Below are 19,987 nucleotides of genomic sequence, written 5' to 3'. Positions count from 1 at the left end.
TTTGTAGTTCAGGTTTAATCCTGTCTGCTGGCACAAATCAAAACAGCTACACCGTACTTTGTATTTTCACCAAGGTACGAGCACATAATGGCTTACCTTTTTTGAAAGGTACCATGTGGATATTTAAAGTTCGCAAGTGAGTGTCAGCAGACACTTATTGACCCCTCCTTGGACAACAAGCTTAATGACCCCTCCAAAGGTCATCTCAGTTTACCTGTACAGCACCAAAACAGCCAAAAAAAAAAAATGTCATGCATAGGATGATACTTGCGAAATCCCTAAGATAAGTTGTTGGCCTAAGATGACCTCAAAAATAATTGGTGCTTGAATTCAGTGACCTGGTGTGCAAATCCTCTTAAAATTTCAAGTCAATCAGATGAAAATTGAGGATTTTAGCAATCTGGCCTATGTTGACCTTTTGGCCTATGTTGACCTCAAAATTAGTTGGGGTTGAATTCAGTGACCACATGTGAAAATCCTCTTCAAATTTCAAGTTAAATGAATGAAAATGGAGGTTTTAGAAACTTGGCCTATGTTGGCCTTTTAGCCTATGTTGACCTAAAAAAAATACTTGGTTGAATCCAGTGTCCAGATATGCAAGTCCTCTTCAAATTGCAAGTCAATCGGATGAAAATTGAGGATTTTAGAAATTTGGCCTATGTTGACCTGTTGGCCTAAATATAATTGGTGATTGAATTCATTGACCAGATATGCAAATCCTCTTCAAATTTCAAGTCAATCGGATGAAAATTGAGCATTTTCGAAAGATGGCACAGTTGGTGACCGTTGACCTATGTTGACCTTTTGACCCCAAAAACAATATGCTTCTTGCTTATGACCAAATCTACCATTTGGTGAAGTTTCGTGAAGATCGGTTGAAAATTGTGACCTGTAGCCGACTAACAGACAGACAGACAGACAGAGACAGAATAACGCACCAGACCAACCAATATACTTGAAAAATCTTCGATTTTCACAAGTAACAAAGGAAATGGCCTATGTTGTGTGTGTGTGACCTGGTGTCGCTCAACAAGTGTTACCATAGAGATTAATTACCAATGGTGTACCGGCCGGAAATGTCCATGTCATGCTTTATCTCTAGGCCTAGGGTTATGAGCGTGTGGCCATTTTTGAACAGGCCGATTTTGAAATCCCACAACAGCACAAATGATGTTGCAAACTTTTTATTGCAATTCCACGAATAGCACAAACTAATCATTTTACTCTCTTTAGAAACTTTTTTTTGTTTTTACAAGCCAAGGAAAATTGATATCGAGTAAAGTGGCAACATCTCGAGCGTTGATTTCAATCTGCGGTGTTGCACCATCATTCTCATTCTCCCAATTCAATAAATTGCCAGGATGCTGGAGAGCAAATCTTTCCAAGGGTTTTATCAGACATGTTTTGTTTTCCTGATAACAGCAAATCTCACCCGCAAACATGGAATGGTTTTGTGAAGCATTTGATTGAAATCCATCACATGATCTTGAGGTGTACCAGGCAAATTAGTGCAGCGGCATAGCAAACCAATTGTGCATTTTGTGATGGAAGCACCAAATTTGGCAGAATGATAGAATATTATATGGAGAACATTTTCAGATATGGAACCACTTTGGAATTCACCCCAATGTGGCCGCCATATTGGATTTCAAAATGGCGGCTTAAAAATCTTTAATTACAAATATTTCTGGTTCTATACCAGCTACAGCCTTGATTTTAGTGTCTGGATGTACAAACTTGAGGTCAAGGAATTGAATGGTTCTACTTAGAAGTTGATTTACTGACGCCATATTGGATTTCAAGATGGCGGAAATTGATTTACTGACGCCATATTGGATTCCAAGATGGCGGCTTCCGAAAATCTGCTGACCGATATCTCTGGTTCTATGCCAGCTAGATACTTGATTCTGGTGTCTAGATGTACATTTCTGAGGTCAATGAATTGAATGGTTGTATTGAAATATGTTTTAATGCACATAAGCAACTGATAATCCCATATTACGTACATTGTATACACACGTTCAGCAAGAGAACTAGCGAGCGTATTGCATCAAGTCATGCCAAGTGTCACAGTTCCAACTCAATGTGAGCAGTCACCATCACAGGCACACAGTGCTGTGCATTTCAGAGCCGCTTTCTTGCACTTGCATCTCCCACTGCAACCTTTTTCGCACCCACAACAGATGAGTTCATAGCAGGATTTGGCAGCTTCTGGTAGTGTTGTCCACAGAGGATCGAACTGTCCGTCATTGTCCACCCACCCCCAGTCGCATGGTGATGGGAGATAGCAGTGTGGGACGAGACTGTCCCCAACAATGTCCACCCTGGTAAGTTGCTCTCTTCACGTGTTGTACTAGGGCGGCCTGTGTTGGAGGTATTGCTTCAATGGATCGAGATTTCTTTGCAAAGAGTTTCTTTCTTGCCAGATTCACCTCAGAACATGTGCATGTGCGGTCGTACAGAAGCACTACGTATCTCTCCAGGGTTGCCAGTGTATCCTCAGAGATCTCACTTGGTGCAGATGCCAGGTCCAGGAATGCATTGGTCACTTCTGGAAAAGTTTCCCATACTGCCCATGCTGTTTTCTTGCCACGACCTGCAAAGCTCGAGCCGGTATCACACCCTGTGATTGCATGGAAGATTGGCAGTGCCTTGGCTTTGTCTGGTCCCAGGGTAGCAGACAGCTCGTGTGCTGCTATGTCTGCATAACTGCATATATGAATCTGCATAACATTTATTAATTTATTTCAGTACATTATTTCAAGTACATAAATACAGGGCAATTATTATTATTATTATTATTATTATTGTTATTTACTTGGCATCAAACACATGAAATCATACAATATGACATTGCACATATAACAGTAGCCTGTTCGTGTACACTCCCCCAAGATGCCAGGAAAGAAAAAAGCAATTCAAGAACACTATGGCCAATAGGCCTTTCTTAACAATTTGAGGGAGTGTACCGTGGACAGCTAAAGATTATATATACAATACAAAATATTCTTCCGAATAGATAATACAAATCGGGATTATATAATCAAAATTAAATTATATGAAAAGAATACACATATGTGGGTAAGAATTTACTCTACAACAGCATAAATCAATAATACATTGTATAATATGTACTGAAACCACAGAAGATTGTACACACACTCTCAAACACACAAGCAGGCACGCACCCACTCTCACCACCCAGACACATACACACACTTTCACTAACACACACTAACATACATCATGCACATTACCTGTTCACCGTCAGTAGCAATCAGCTGTTTGTCTGGCACATCGATGGACTCCGTGACCTGCTTAGACAGAAAGCTGAAGAGTTCCTCCTTGTTCTCGTCGACACGGAGGAAACTGTGCCAGTTGCCTGGTAGGAGGGCAGAGCCAGTGACACGTCTGCGTATTCCCTTGCCTCTGTTGGTCCTTGCAGTTGCCTTCAGGCTGCCTGACTTTGCATAGCGGTCCCACACTAGATCGAGACGAGATCGATGTTGAAGCTGTGACATAATGTATGGAACGAATACTTTTGTGGCATAGTCAAGAAATGTTTTGGTCTGGCCTGGGCTCAGCATTTGAACTATTACAGCTCCATCGAGGATCACAGAAGATACTTGTGGTGGGTCTGACTTTGTTTCGACAAGCTGTTCTAAGGGCTGCAACAAGTCAGCTTTGGAACCAAAGCGGAGCTGTCCATTTTGCGAGAGTGCTGGCGGATGTGCGCTGTTCTCATGTTTGAAGAACTGCTCGAGACCCCCATCTCTGGTTTGGCATGCGATGTATAGTCTGGAGAAGAGCTCTGAATCACTCTTTGCAGAGGCTACTTGTTGTTTGCTCTTCTGGGCAGCTTTGACCTTGATGGATGAAAACAACGGGAGTTTGTTGCGTTTGATGACATCATTGAGTGGCTTGGATCTGTCTGCCAGACGTTCCTTCTCAAATGAATGGAACTGATCTCTCCCAATCTGTAAAGCTGTACGCACAGTATCTACAACAGCTGGGCCCAAGATCTCCAGTGTGCCCAGGACCAGCAAATCTGTGCTTTCTTCTTCAAAGGGGCTGCCCATCTCTTCGATGACTGTTGTCAGTGCACGGACATCTTGGACGAACTTCTTCTGCACACTGTCGGTTTGCTCATGGTGGTGGGTGTGCTCTCCCCTTTGGCACAGTTGCTGTGAGGTCTCAAATTCTGTGATGACCCGAGCAACTTCGGGGCCAGCCACCATCCACCGTCGAAGGGCACTTGGATTTTCAGTTAGGCCCACTGCCCCGCCATCGCCTTTGACCGTGGCATTGTTTTGTTCATGAGCCTGGTCTAGGGAGATGGCGGAGAAAGCATGCCTAGTCTTCTTGGATGTGAAGTGCCCCGCATGGAACTTGGCAGCAACATCTGGGTGTTTCTCTGCAATGCCAACCATGTCCCTGATGTGGACTGGTAACCAGCGAGCATAGTGTATATGGCCCAATGCAGCGAACCATGCAGCTAGCTCTGGTAGGGTGTCCATGTACAGCGTGAAGTTGGACTCTCTCAGTGAACGTATGTAGAGGAGTATACAGAGCTCCAGGTTAAGTACAGTGGCCCAGTACTGAAACTGTGGACATGCCGCTGCTCTCTGGTCACACCATGCCTCGAACTCCAATGGTTCCTCATCTCTTGCAGTTGCTCTTTCGTTGTATATGTCATATGCACGATGCTGCAGTATGTGTAGGGCAGCAACAGTTACTTGGTGGGCGCGTCTTGTACGGCTGACGTGAGCTGCACGCAAGAAGGAGTCTGCTGTGCCAGCTGTTGCTATCTCTGCCTGAACCAATGCCTGTGTCCAACCGCTGTCTTGCAGCCAGTCTCCTGCTGTCTTCAAAGCTGCCATCTCTGTGTGTAGACCACCCAGCATGACCACAAAGAGATCTTCACCATGTGTGTCTGGCCAGTTCCATTGCACCTGCTTGGCGATCGCATAAAGTGGTTGGTCCAGTGTGACGACGGGTATCTGTCCAGGGTTTAGCTCATTGATCGCTGCTTTCACGACATCCATGGCATGGCGGATCATTGCCACTGAGTGGGCTTGGTCATGGAAGAGGGGAAGCAAGGCAGTGGGTGTGACTGTGATACTAGTATCCTTGGCCGATTGGTTCTCTGCGTGATGTGCAGCCCAAGAAATGTTTCCTGGATTCTGTGTGTCACCACTGTCACATGCATCCTTCACAGTCTGGAGCCACCTCTTCTCTTTATCCAGTTCAGCTTGTGCAGGATTCCTCTGCAGCGACGCCTGGGTTCCAGCTGGTACAGGGTGGCTTTTGGCAAGTGAACTAACTGGTTGTACATCTGTGTAATACCGTGGAAGGTCCTCCACAGTCTTGACATTTGAGACACCCCCGATGATGACAATACCTCGGTCTGTGCCTTGATTGTCATAGTCTGGATGTTGTATCAATGAAATACCAGTTCCGTGGAAGGAGTCGTGTGCTGTCGTGGAACTGGGATTGTGGTCTATATTATCCACAGCTGATGTGGTGAACACTCCACCGCGGAGCTTTGGGGGACAGACCACCTTCTCCGCCCGAAAGCGCTGACAGACCCCGTTCCCCAGCTCTGCAGAGATCCGTAGCACTCTATCATAGGCAATGCTGATCCCTAGTCCAGATAATGTGTCAACCAGTTCCCTCTTTCTCGTATGGGCATGAAGCATCAAGCCAAGATATATTGGCAAAGGAGTCTCTTGACTAATGCTGTGTCGTACGTCTGTGCCTGCACCTCTCCTCTCATGCTTCACACTGTTGTATTTGAGAAGTTGAGCTATTGTCACAGACGCCGATGCCGATGACTGACATGCCTGATCTTTGATGCCTGCGCCCTCTAAAATCATGGAGACCATTGTCAGCAGCAGTTGTGGCACAGACTCTTCTTGACATTTGTTTGAGAAGGACCCATTGAAAGGCTGAGATGACTGGAACATATCCTTCCTTATAATCCCTGCAGCTCGTGCCAGGTGCACAACATCACTGTCAATATCATGTTGACATGCCTTGGCTAATGCACTGCCAATGTCTTCCTGAAACACCAGCAGGACATCTCTTCCCTGCCTGTGCTCCTGCAGATCAGGGAAGTGTGCCAGGATATGCTCCTTGAGTCTGGTTGTATGGACTCGTGTTTCCAGCACAACTCCGAACTGTTCCATTCTCATTGTGTAGAGCTTGATGAGGTCTGCCATTTTGAATACAGGAGCAGTGTCTTCTTCTTTAGCAGTTTCCTCTATGTACGTTACCAGTTCAGCAAGGACTATTGCTGAAATGACATCTACCGTGCTCTGGCTTTGCTCAGCAAGCTTTTTTGCTGCCCTCACGCGGTTGTATAGGGATGTCAAACATTTCTTATGGTACTTGGCCTCTCTTGCGACCATGTCCCCAGCACTCAGTTGGGCTAACAAAGTGGTATCCTGAAGAAACTCTGCAGCCTTGCGAACGTGTTTATCTAGTTCCAATGTCGCTGCTTGATGAAACTCCAAACCAAGCTCTTGCTGGCAGAAGAAGCACAAATTGTCGCATATGCTATCAACACAAGCTGCCTGAGACCTAGTAAGCTTGTACTTATCTATGATTGTACTGGGGATAGGGCTTCCCTCTGAATGACTTCTCTTCTGTACCCGCTGTAGCTTGGTAGTGTTATATTTCACCCTGCATGACTTGTGCCACTTGGCTTGGTGGGCAGCTAGAGTGGCAGCTATCCCTTGGCCTTCATCCAGTCGTTGCAAGTCCACGTCTTGTGGCAGCTTGCCTCGTTTATTGAATGCTGATAGATTGTCTTCAAGTGTCGTGTATCCAGCACCTGCATCAGTTCTTTTCGTGACAGCAGGACACTGTAGGGACTCTCCTATATCAACTTGACACAGAACACAGAGTTCCCAGTCCAGTGGCGTCTTTGGCGTTGAAGTTACATGCTTGGTAATATGAACTAACTTGAACTGCTTCGACATGATTGAAACCTGGATGGAGCAAACAAACAAAAAAGTCGTTTAATTAGGGGTTAATCAACGGACCAGCATGTTTTATCTACAGGACAATACACGACCCCCCCTGAAATTTGACACCAAATGACCTCTTTTAGGGGTATTTTTGGCCGAAATTTTCAAATTTTTCACTCCCCAGACCCCTAGATGTTCCCTTGAGCTCAGAATCGCCGCTGTAATGTGTCTACTGATGTTAGAAAAGATATAGGGTGAATGGGGCAATAATTGTGCCTGTAGGATTTGTTTCCGCCACCCCCCCTAAGGGTTACAGATTTTTAAAGCCGCCATTTTGAAATCCAATATGGCGGCGACCTTGGGTGAATTTCAAAGTGGTTCCATATCTGAAAATGTTCTAAATATAACATTCTATCATTGTGCCAAATTTGGTGCTTCCATCACAAAATGCACAATTCTTCTTAAATTTTTGCTATGCCGCTGCACTAAATCATCTCCCTGCTATAGATGGCACAAGACACCTCCTCTGGGTTGAAATCCATCACATGATCTTGAAGTGTACCAGGCAGATCATCTCCCTGCTATAGATGGCACAAGAGACCTCCTCTGGGTTGAAATCCATCACATGATCTTGAAGTGTACCAGGCAGATCATCTCCCTGCTATAGATGGCACAAGAGACCTCCTCTGGGTTGAAATCCATCACATGATCTTGAAGTGTACCAGGCAAATCATCTCCCTGCTACAGATGGCACAAGAGACCTCCTCTGGGTTGAAATCAATCACATGATCTTGAAGTGTACCAGGCAAATCATCTCCCTGCTACAGATGGCACAAGAGACCTCCTCTGGGTTGAAATCAATCACATGATCTTGAGGTGTACCAGGCAGATCATCTCCCTGCTATAGATGGCACAAGCGACCTCCTAAGGGTTGAAATCCATCACATGATCTTGAAGTGTACCAGGCAAATCATCTCCCTGCTATAGATGACACAAGAGATCTCCTCTGCGTTGAAATCGATCACATGAGCTTGAAGTGTACCAGGCAGATCATCTCCCTGCTATAGATGACACAAGAGACCTCCTCTGGTTTGAAATCCATCACATGATCTTGAAGTGTACCAGGCAGATCATCTCCCTGCTATAGATGGCACAAGAGACCTCCTCTGGGTTGAAATCCATCACATGATCTTGAGGTGTACCAGGCAGATCATCTCCCTGCTATAGATGGCACAAGCGACCTCCTCTGGGTTGAAATCAATCACATGATCTTGAGGTGTACCAGGCAGATCATCTCCCTGCTATAGATGGCACAAGCGACCTCCTAAGGGTTGAAATCCATCACATGATCTTGAAGTGTACCAGGCAAATCATCTCCCTGCTATAGATGACACAAGAGATCTCCTCTGCGTTGAAATCGATCACATGAGCTTGAAGTGTACCAGGCAGATCATCTCCCTGCTATAGATGACACAAGAGACCCCCTCTGGTTTGAAATCCATCACATGATCTTGAAGTGTACCAGGCAGATCATCTCCCTGCTATAGATGGCACAAGCGACCTCCTAAGGGTTGAAATCCATCACATGATCTTGAAGTGTACCAGGCAGATCATCTCCCTGCTATAGATGGCACAAGAGACCTCCTCTGGTTTGAAATCCATCACATGATCTTGAAGTGTACCAGGCAGATCATCTCCCTGCTATAGATGGCACAAGAGACCTCCTCTGGGTGAGTCCGCTGAGGATGCAACGGGAGGAGGCGCGCTCTGTGGTCCTCGCCAAGACCTCGCAACAAATGTCGGAAATGTATCGAAGAAGAAGACGTGTGGAGACGCGCTAATTATGACTCCGAGTATGTTGTGCCCGTTTCCCTGAGAGTGGGAATAATTGTCTAATTAGGCCGAGCAGGTGCATCGCATGGAAATTTGTCCTTTTATACCCACACGTCGCGCCCCTCCTCTCCTACCACCCACCATCTCAATTCCCTGCCCTGTTGCCCACCCATCCTCACCAGCACGGGATGACTTTGATACTGTCAAGGAGATTGCAAAAGGAAGTCTGTTTAAGTTTTCCTTAAGTAGATAGTCCATGATTGCCACACAACGAGCAGCAATTTTCCTGGGATCATGAGAAATGTTGCTCACGAAAGCTGATGAGCTCACGGTGAGGAAATGAAAACTTCTGGACGTTAAAATCCAGCGAGACATCATTTGATGTTCTTTTCAATGCTGTGCTTAGCAATTTAAATTCGCCATTTAGGAAGGGCGTTTTAGCCAAGGTTTGGTAAAACCGAGGGCTGTTTTGGCAATGCGATTTCACACAACTTTATTGAGACATCTTTTTGAGGGACACGTCGGAACATGTGATGATGTTGCATCATAAGTTTCCCCTATTGAGGTTGTTTTTAACAACCTTGACTCCAAATCATGTTTGTTTTTGTTTCAGAAAGCCGGTCTCGCTGTCTCATATAGAGTTAGAGCTCCACCATGCGGTCCATTCTAACTTCGGCAGCAACTCGAGTCGCTGCAGGCTTCTTCTTTTTTTGTATACAGAATCGAGGCTCATGGAAGAGCTAACACATTGAACATGAAAACATGCACAGACATATAAACATACAATGAAGGGAGCGGGAGAGAGGGAAGCACACAGGCACAATAACAGTAGAGAACAAGGACGTCGGTAGATCTGTGGAAGGGAGAGGGCTGGGGAGGAGGGAGGGGTACACGGTATAAAGCAAATGAACACTACTAGGAATTTCAGGAAAGAAGTTGGGGATTTAAAGAGGCGGATTTGGGGTGTTTTAATGGGGGTAGAAAACATCAAGGTTTTGGATGGGGGAAGATAAGAGATGGTGGTGAACTTGAAGTGTGAGAACTACTTGTGCGGTTAACTATCTGGGATGCCTCCTCATGGCGGTTGTACCCGCCCCTCCCCACCCCCCCCTCCCAAACGCAAGTCAGGCCAAATCTTCTGCAATCTTCCCTGCTTGCTCAGTCATGGTCAGAGTGCTGATCGGTCCCCATGGACCGGCCCTTTCCCTCTTGTCTGTCTCTTCTCTCCCTCTCTCTCTAACTCTGTCGTGGCCCTGACTTCGTGAAGGTGACGGTTCGCCATCCCGGATGTGGGGGATCTCTGGGTCGCACCTGGGAGATTGATCACCTGGCTTCGTGCTGCAGGCTCGTTCGAGAGAACAGTCCAGGGCTTAACAACAACAACACAAACAACGAATTGATAGGTTGATGGGTTGGGTCTCGTTTTTTTTCCTCCATTTGTGGGCTTGGTTCGATTCCAGTAGTTGCCCACTCTCACAACCATGCACATGGCAAGCGTGTCAAGTGAGGCAAAAACCTCTCAACACAAGGAAGGCATTGATTGTCCTACAGTGGATCCAAATTAATTGTGCAGGTTTTCTTTTTTACACCAATTATGGTGTCACTATTTCACTTTTGTCATAAATATAACCGTAACACCTTATGAGCAGCTCAGAAATAACTAGAACGGCACTCGGTAGAGCACATACCTCCACCTGGCTGAACAGTTTGTTTTGTATCCCACTGATAGGTCGAATCTGGATCCCCGGACCTGAAGCAAAATCAAACCGCTTGTTCTTGTCACCGAACCAACTCATCTACGTAGTTTAGTCATAATTCGTCCACAACTTTTTTTAAATATTGTTACGTTTGTAGGGGGTAGGGATACCATAGGCCAGGTAGAGTGTATAGCTTAGCATGCTCCCATTGTCATGAAGAAGAAGAACCACCTCAATGTACTATAAGTAGGGATTCGATAGACCGTTTGTTGGGATTTCAGTGTATCTTCGTCCCCATTATGAGGAGTGGGGTATGTTAATTAGCTCAGGGATTATGGGTAATTATCCCTTGTCCGTCGTTACCTCTAATTTATTTCCTATGTCCCTTTTGGCACCACACCATAGACACATAGCCAGGCCACGCAATCGCCCGCATTTAAACTCACTAATTAAAAAGCTGAAGGAGCTGTGCTCCAACTCGAATCGAAAGAATGGACGCGACAAAAAACTGGAATTCGTCCGAGTTTCTTTATTGCATCAAATCAACTCGGGTAAAACTCAAAAGCCCGTTTATCGGGCAGCATTATATACAAGCACTCGAATATCTCATGCCGGAGCGTTTGCCCTTAAAAGGCGCGACTGGGCGTGTCCGGGAGACCTGGGCGAGTCTGGACATGCCCGGGAACAGCGAGGCTGGGTGTCGCCGGACGGGCCGGGCGTGCCTGGACATGCCCGGGAAAGGCGAGTCCGGGCATGCCCGGGAAAGGCGAGACTGAGCGTCTCCGGGCGGTCTGGGCGAGCCCGGCACAACGATCGCTCCGTGGTTGCGTCCTCGGCAGGTGTAAGGCGATTATGTACGTTCAGCGGCAACCGCTACAAAGCTAACCGGAAGTCATGCATTAAGCCCAACCACTAATTACATTGACTTGGGAAGCGCACAAGTCGGGCAGGCCGAGGCCCAGTTTTGTCATAACACATCCACAACTTTTTGAGATATCATGCAATAAGCTTAATATTGTTTTTGGCCCTATCACTCAATGGTGAAGAATCACTTTTAAAAGTTTTCTGATGCGGATTCGAATCTTCATCAAAATCAAATCAATTCTTCCTTTCCGCAGACGCAACATATCCACCTAATCTGTACTTTCAAATCTGTACACAACTTTTTGAGATATCCTGTTCACAGACAGACAAAACAGACAGGGATGAAAACATAACCTCCACCCACCCACCTTCGTTGGCAGACATAATTTAAAAATCTTAATCCCAATCAGTAGTCAGGCTCCAAGAAGCTGGATTCGCACGTGATCCACAGTTTAGCAACACTGCCTGGGGCTTAGAACGTGTTTTAATGAATCTTTCCACACTTCACCTTAAAGTGTCCTGGCATGTTACCTGCTTTCAAATATAGTCCATTAATGAAGGAACATGTTTTTAACAAATATTCACGTAGCTTTACCAATATTTCAAACGGATTATACTAACTTGTTTTAAGTTTAACCAAACCAGTTTTGGTTGGCTTGGCGTGTGCAGCTTCCCATCTGAACCCATCGGGTTCATATGTCATGTACCATTTGTGCTTGTCCTCTGTCTACTAATGTTCTTGAAACTCAGATTATAATCCACTCATTTTTCTTGTCATTCACTTGATTTCCATACAACCTCATCCAAGGGCCTGGCCTTATCTATATAATAATGTTATGAATTTGGGTGGAGTGATATATGGAGTCAGGTAGATCTGTATAGGTAGGTATTTGACTGTCGTGATAGGGAATCTACCTGTAATAAGTTATATGGTTGGCCGGATGTCGGTATAAGCTGTATTGGTGTCCCCACCACGAGGGGGCGGGGCGTGCTAAGTAGTACAGGGATTATGGATAAGATTCCTTTGTTTGTCGTTCCCCCTGTCACCAAACCTGTGTCCCTTATGGCAACGCACTCATTTAAACACTTAGATAGGTCCTTAGTGCACACATTAAATAATTCCCTCCCCTTACAATGACTGACTGGAAAGACAAGCAGGCAGCAGCCGCGTACAATGCCACCATGGGTGACGAGCATCGTAGCAAGCAATAACCACGCCCAGGGAACGTGTGATTGGTTGGCGCGGAAGGCGCGAACCGTCAGCCAATCAGTGCGAGGGCGCCAATCCGGTCCTTAGAAGGAGGTTGTTGATTGGAGGGAGAAGGGCCGGTGGTGGCAGAAGGTTCGAGAGACCACAAAGAATCGAGGCTCTGATTAGTAATGCGCCAGAACTGACGTGACACGCGAGGTGACAAAAAGGACTCACTCAACGACATTTGTCTCTCTCTTAGCTCTTCTCTTCGCGCTGGACCCCTTTGTGTTGGAGATCGCCCGTCGTGCTTCGCTCTTTTTCTGCCTGGATTTTATTCACGCTCCTCCCTGCGTTCTTGACTGGTGGTCGTTGATTCGTGATCTTCGTGGTGCTTGGAGCGGTGCTCGGTGCTTTTGGTGCTGTGAGCGAATGGACCTCGTGTGTGACCGACGAGGAGTTTGGAGCGAGGCGTGCCATGGAGCGGACGTAGCTGGGGCGAGCGGGTTGGCTCGGGGCCTAGCAGAGCGTGGGCGAAGCGGACAGAGGGTTTCTTCGCGCCGGAGCTTGGAGCCGCGTTGGACGGTAGACAGGACTACAGACAGTTAAGACGCACCACATTTCACAAGTACACGATGGGACAGTTATTTTATTAATTCATTTTCCTTTCTCTCGTATCCAAAGTGAGGTGTGGGGACGTCCCAATTAGGACATTTTATTACCGGCGCGTATTTTCCTGTCCCGCGATTCCTTGTAAATAAATCCTTGTATTATTTTCCATTTCCTTTTAAACCCGGATTCCCGTTCGAGTTCATTCTCTCTGCATGTACGCGCTTCCGCATCCTCCCCCTTCATTCTTCCTCCCGTGCTCTTATAGCCGAATCAGTATTTGATCATCGCCTCCATTAAAGCCGTTTGGTCATCTGCGAGCCCTGGTGTTAACCTAAGCGATCGCGCGACAACTGGTGTCAGGAGTGGGATCTGGGCCCGTCGGACAATTTTTTTTGTCCGCGGCGAGAGATCGACACGGTCAGCGTACATCGCGCCCGACATTCGGACAAATTTTTTTCGTAGTCGGAGGCGATAAATTTGCATAGTCGATCAGTGCGGGGGACGCGAACGGCGCGTCAGTTAAAATCTAAATCTGTTCCTGGTAAAAGCCGCGCGGGGAAGCGACCTCTTCTTTATGGATGGAAGAGGTAAGCAATATGGAAGAAAGAATGGAAGGTGCGGATAGCCTTGGGTGTGAGTCGGATGTAGATGGCGGAATTCAGCGTAGGGATGGAGCTTTCCCCTCCATCGAGACGGCCCCGAGAACAAACCAGGGGAGAAATTCAGCAAATGAGTAATGAATTGAGGGGGATAATAAGGGGAGGTAGTAAAAACTGGATGCCCAGATTAAAGAAACGAAAACCCCATGTGAGCAAACGAATGAGATAAAGAAAGAACAAAGGAATGATTCACATGGGGCCCAGGAGGAGCCAAGGGTGGCAGAAAATGAATCTGAATGGGCGGAGTTAACTGGGACAATGGGGGAGAGTACGGCCCATGCAGATGTGCACGGGGCTCAGGAGCCGGGAATGGTAATTAAATTAAAATTGGAAGGGAATGGGGAGTGTCGAAATTTAGATGGGGAATGCCTACAGGTAGATGAGGAATGCCAAGAGGTGAATGAGGAATGTGGAAATTCTAATGGAAAATGTTTGATACATGGTGGCCTGGAGGTTTATGGGGGCCGGTGGATACCACAACACCTCAACCGGGGGATGGATTGGAGTCTTTGCTGCACAGGTGCAGTGGTGCAGAGCAAGAGGAGATAACAAAAGGGGGGGTCCAAGTAATGGAACCGGACCGGTTATTTATTGGGGACGACCTGTCGGAGCCGGAATTGATGGGGGATGATAATGTAAATGATGTGACACAGCGGCTGGGGACCTGGGACAGTCCCATGGAAGTAAAGGTTGATCAGTCTCAAAGGAGTTTGGGGGAGGAGTTGAGTCGTTCCGAGGAGGTGGTTGAGGTGACCGAGGGGACCCTCACCATGCACTACAATTTGGTAACGGAGGCTCCGAAATTGAATAACCAGTTGGGGGAGTGTTTTGGCTCCAGGCTTGATATGGACAGAGAGGAATCGGGAGATAGAGCCTCAGCAGAATTGGTCCACATAGGGAATGTGGATCAGCTGCAGGGAGGGGCATAACAACCTAAGGGAGTTGTTACCTGTCGCTGCGGTTTGGCACAGGTGGGAATAAAAATTTTTATTGGAGGAGTTGGTCCCCGGGTTGTGGAATTTGGACCAGGCGAGGTCATTGGTGATGGCCTCGGGAAAAAGTTGCCCCTTTAGAAATTTGGGTATGCCAGCCAGCTGGGGGCTGGGCTGGCAGGATTTGGATGTGGGGTCCAGCCATGGGTGTCGTACGACCTGGGCCCCACGGGGGGGGGGGGGGTCTGGTGGAGTGTGGCGTCCCTTGTCCAGCGGGCCGCCGCCCGAGCGTCTGGCTCAGGCTGGCAGGGTCACTGGACCCTGGTGGGGGTTAAGACCTCCAGGGGGTCGGAGGTGGTTTCTCAAGCCTGGGATGGCATTTATTGAGGACCACTAGGGGGAGGTGTTGTGGGTCCAGCTTTGGTGGTGGCACCACGGACGTCCAACATGGGCCTGATGTGGTGACCGCCCGGGCATGCGGCCTGACACCCTCTCCCTGAGATTCTCGGACAGCCAGCATGTGGTGACCTGCCATGCTGTGCTGGTCCATGGATGCGGGTCGATCTGCATGGACAGGGATGGACATAGCCTACCGGACAACCATTGGGGCATCTGTGGAACATGATGGCGAGAATGATCTTCCACAGATGTCTCGTTATGATTTGTGGACTCTTGGTTTGGGAAGAGAGCCATGGGAATTATGTATCGGGAATTGGTAACGAGCCGAGCATATGGGCCATGCTCGGCTGACATATGTATGGAGAAGCACCCTTCTTTGGTGAGATTAGTAAAATGTGAAAAATGTTTTGCATGGGTAATCTGAGGGTTAGATGCAAATTTAAGGATGAATTTTGAAATGTCATGGTGGTCAATGACAGCAGTGTCACCATTATTTATCCAGGTTTGTCGACCAAAGTGTTGGAGGCTGTGATAAAAATTGACAGGTTAGCAGGACATAGCCTTCAACTGGCTGTGGGGGCGACTGCGCCAATATTTGGGACGCAGGATCATGGGGATGGAGTTGTGTAGTCTGGGGGTCAACGTGGTGCTCTGGGTGTCCGAGGTGTGTGGACCGTGTCTTCTGGGTGGGTCTCCTGGTGGAGCATGGCTGTTGACTGGACCTTGGTGTGGTCAAGCGTGGGTGGGCACTGGGGACTGCAGGTCTGTGGACTGGAGGATGAGGGCGGCGTAGGTGACGTGAGGGGAATGCCACACACTGCGACCGTCCCCCCCCAGGGCCGAGGTTGTGTGTGCGGTAGTGTTTGTTGGCAGCAGGTGCTCCCCACATTGGCCAGCTGGGGCTGTTGCAGCCGTGTTCCTCGCAGGGGGGCCGAAGGATGGACGGTGGGTCGCACCCTTATGGACACTCATGGGCCATGTTGGCATTTCGACTGCTCGGCTTGTCCCGATGACCCTTGCACGGTAGAGGTGCGGAGCTGTCGTAGCCACATGTAGTTTTTTAGAACGGTTCACCGTTGGATGCGGATCCACATACCTGCCAGTATAGTGGGGACAAAAGTGAAATTTGGTGAAAATTTGGTCGGCCCGATGATAAATTTTGCGATATTATGGGTGGATGGCACCTTTGGACCTGACCAACCGGAAAATTACCTGCACATCAAGGTAGGGGTAAGGCCTCGATAGTTACTGTCCCAGGCTTCAGGACTTGCTATGCAAATTGGGGGACATGTAATTTGGAGTTGGGGGCGGGTGAGAGTGATGACATGGCCGGTGAGGGGGATGGAATGTGTGCCAAAGAGTTTTGTGGGTGGCGTTTGTTAATGTGTAGAGTTTATGTGTTTCTATGTGGTCGTGAGGTTGGACATTGAGTATGAGTGATTATTGTGTTTTGAAAATGTGTAATAGTAAAATGTGAACCATGGATTTCACAATGGCAGGCCGTGGCAACTTTTTGTAACACCTTTTGTACCATCTATGGAAATATGTTGAGAATGGAATGGCAGCGGGGGAGGAAATGTGTTTTGGGGATTTTGTGGGTGGGGAAGGTGTGTGTGTGTGTGTGTCCGCAGGTACAGATCAAGCTCTGAGGAGTGATGCCTGCAGTCCCCCCCTCTGCGGCAATTACCCCTGGCAGCCAGTGGTATCTGGAAATTGGAGCTCGTTGGTGGAGGGTCTGTTTCGGCGCCTTAGGGTAAGGGAGACTCCCGGCGACCCGTGTAGCTGCGCTGAAGCAGGAGGCGACAGGGCCTGGTGTGTGGAGACCCTCACTGGCGGGGTAACGGCAGAAAGGGCTGTTTGGCTGTCATGGGGCCAAGAGGTAAAGGGGGGGGGGGGGGCAATGAACTTGTGAGTCAAGTGATTTGTTTTTGGACTGCAGGCACCACAGACTGAAGTGCCCCCACCATCTTACTTGTGCGGTACCTCCCCGCTGCCTAGTTGAGAGAAATGCACACACATGATTATGACATCTATGCCATGGTCCTGTAGGGGGGTGGAATAAGTATGTGCTGGTAATGATTCGTGTTTAATGATTTTTGGAATGTGTATGAGTGGTTAAGGGGTTTGTGTTGTATGAAGAGGGCGAAATCCACCGAGCCATGTCACTCACCTGTAACACCAGAACAGGGCCCGCGGAAATTTAGGGGTGCATTGGGATGGCCCCACAGGTAAGGTTGCGTCTTGTGGCATCCACCGGGGATGCGGTCTTTAGGAAGGTGTTGTACAAATGTTTAATAGAGTTTTGAATTCTTGAAGTTAAGGTTAAGGTTAAGGGTTGTGGTTAAGTTCGTTTTGAGTATTGTTTGTTTGTTTCCTCCCTCCACAGGAACAACAAATTATAATAATTGTACATATTTGCATGATGGTTAAGGGGAGTAGCATGTTAAGGAGAACAGGTGGGAAGATCCGGCTCACTTCCTACAGCCCTCCTGATTTATTTCATAGGCTAATTAAGTGTGAGACAGTGAGTGTTAAGACTGGAATGGTAGTGCCTGCAGTGAACCTTGCAGGAGCTACGGTTCTGGGGGGGGGGGGGGGGGGCTGTGTTATGAATTTGGGAAGAGTGATATATAGAGTCAGATAGATCTGTATTGGTAGGTATTCGACTGTCGCGATAGGGAATCTACCTGTAATTTCTATGGTTAGCCGGATGTCGGTATAACCTGTATTGGTGTCCCCGCCACGAGGGGGCGGGGCGTGCTAAGTAGTACAGGGATTATGGATAAGATTCCTTTGTTTGTCGTTCCCCCTGTCCCCAAACCTGTGTCCCTTATGGCAACGCACTCATTTAAACACTTCGATAGGTCCTTAGTGCACACATTAAATAATTCCCTCCCCTTACAATGACTGACCGGAAAGACAAGCAGGCAGCAGCCGCGTACAATGCCACCATGGGCGACGAGCATCGTAGCAAGCAATAACCACGCCCAGGGAAGGTGTGATTGGTTGGCGCGGAAGGCGCGAACCTTCAGCCAATCAGCATGGAGGGTGCCAATCCGGTCCTTAGAAGGAGGTTGTTGATTGGAGGGAGAAGGGCCGGTGGTGGCAGAAGGTTCGAGAGACCACAAAGAATCGAGGCTCTGAATGGTAATGCGCCAGAACTGACGTGACACGCGATGTGACAAAAAGGACTCGCTCGACGACATTTGTCTCTCTCTCTTAGCTCTTCTCTTCGCGCTGGACCCCTTCGTGTTGGAGATCGTCCGTCGAGCTTCACTCTCTTTCTGCCTGGATTTTATTCGCGCTCCTCCCTGCGTTCTTGACTGGTGGTCGTTGGTTCGTGATCTTCGATGCTTGGAGCGGTGCTCGGTGCTTTTGGTGCTGTGAGTGAACGGACCTCGTGTGCGACCGACGACGAGTTTGGAGCGAGGCGTGCCGTGGAGCAGACGAGGCTGGGGCGAGCGGGTTGGCTCGGGGCCGAGCAGAGTGTGGGCGAAGCGGACGGAGGGTTTCTTCGCGCCGGAGCTCGGAGCCGCGTTGGACGGTGGACAGGACTACAGACAGTTAAGACGCACCACATTTCACAAGTACACGACGGGACAGTTATTCTATTAATTCATTTTCCTTTGTCTTGTTTCCGAAGTGAGGTGTGGGGACGTCCCGATTAGGACATTTTATTACCGGCGTGTATTTTTCTGTCCCGCGATTCCTTGTAAATAAATCCTTGTATTATTTTCCATTTTCTTTTAAACCCGGATTCCCATTTGAGTTCATTCTCTCTACAGGTATGCGCCTCCGCTTCCTCCCCCTTCATTCTTCCTCCCGTGCTCTTATAGCCGAATCCGTATTTGATCGTCGCCTCCATGAAAGCCGTTTGGTCATCCGCGAGCCCTGGTGTTAACCGAAGGGATCGCGTGACAATAATATGCTTGTTTATCAGTCCATCCACATGTAATGCTCCTTTCCACCCATTGGTTGGACAGCTTGCCTGACTCCACCCACAATTGTAACCTGAACAATCACACGGCCACCATTTTGGTGATATGCAAAACGAAGGACATCTTCGGAGCTGTCATATTCACAATCGCAATGCCCTCCTTGTAAGTTTTCCGCTCAGTGGTAAATGACCAAAGCACCTGTTAAAAGGATCATCATCAAATATTGAAAGGTAGGAAACGATAGGTGTCATTGGCATAATTGTGAAGGCCGCAGTAAGTACAGGCTCATACTTCAGTCCTCAGGCTTCAGGCCTCTGGTGTCAGCTTATGGGTTAGTGCATTTGGAATGTGACCAAGCTATATAACCATGGTGCATTATAAATAAATGCACATATGCAGAAGGCATGTTGTTACTTCAAACCCAGGTTTTTTTGTTTTTTTTTTGGCAATGATTGAAGCAGCAGTCTATTGTCTATACAGGCCCAAATAAATATGTGGCAGTGTCTCGAGCAAGGACATTTGTCATGAAGGTCCCGAGGGTCATTGCTGTTGTTTCCGACTTCTTTTTTTTACACGACTTGACCGGGACAATAAAACCCATGTCATTATAAAAGTCTTTGTCCAGGGGTTCCGGGAATCTCGCGAGATTATGAAAATAAAAATGTGTCCATCATTATACACTTTTAACGATGTGTGTATGAAGCATGCATATGTGTGTGTGTGTGTGTGTGTGTGTGTGTGTGTGTGTGTGTGTGTGTGTGTGTGTGTGTGTGTGTGTGTGTGTGTGTGTGTGTAGATATATATATATATATATATATATATATATAGATATATATATAAATTATACAGTATACATGTATACATATATATATATATATATATATATATATATA

General features: G+C 47.5%; 2 protein-coding genes across 2 annotated transcripts in view; one reads left to right on the top strand and one right to left on the bottom strand.

The window, feature by feature from the left end:
* LOC144891184 (disintegrin and metalloproteinase domain-containing protein 9-like) overlaps positions 1–19,987 on the top strand; it is a 76,583-nt gene that overhangs the window by 24,395 nt on the left and 32,201 nt on the right. The window lies entirely within an intron of this gene.
* Positions 1,946–6,465, bottom strand: LOC144891109 (uncharacterized). The gene is made up of 2 exons (XM_078773495.1): positions 3,258–6,465; positions 1,946–2,723 (listed from the first exon to the last, which is right to left on the bottom strand). The coding sequence occupies exons 1-2, from the start codon at positions 6,408–6,410 to the stop codon at positions 2,247–2,249; spliced, it is 3,630 nt and encodes a 1,209-aa protein (XP_078629621.1). The 5' UTR covers positions 6,411–6,465; the 3' UTR covers positions 1,946–2,246.

Source organism: Myxine glutinosa, chromosome 3 (assembly GCF_964187855.1).
Source record: "Myxine glutinosa chromosome 3, kmMyxGlut1.1, whole genome shotgun sequence".
Classification (NCBI taxonomy): Eukaryota; Metazoa; Chordata; class Myxini; order Myxiniformes; family Myxinidae; genus Myxine; species Myxine glutinosa.
The sequence above is the reverse complement of the archived record's forward strand: the minus strand, read 5'-3'. Positions and strand labels throughout refer to the sequence as shown.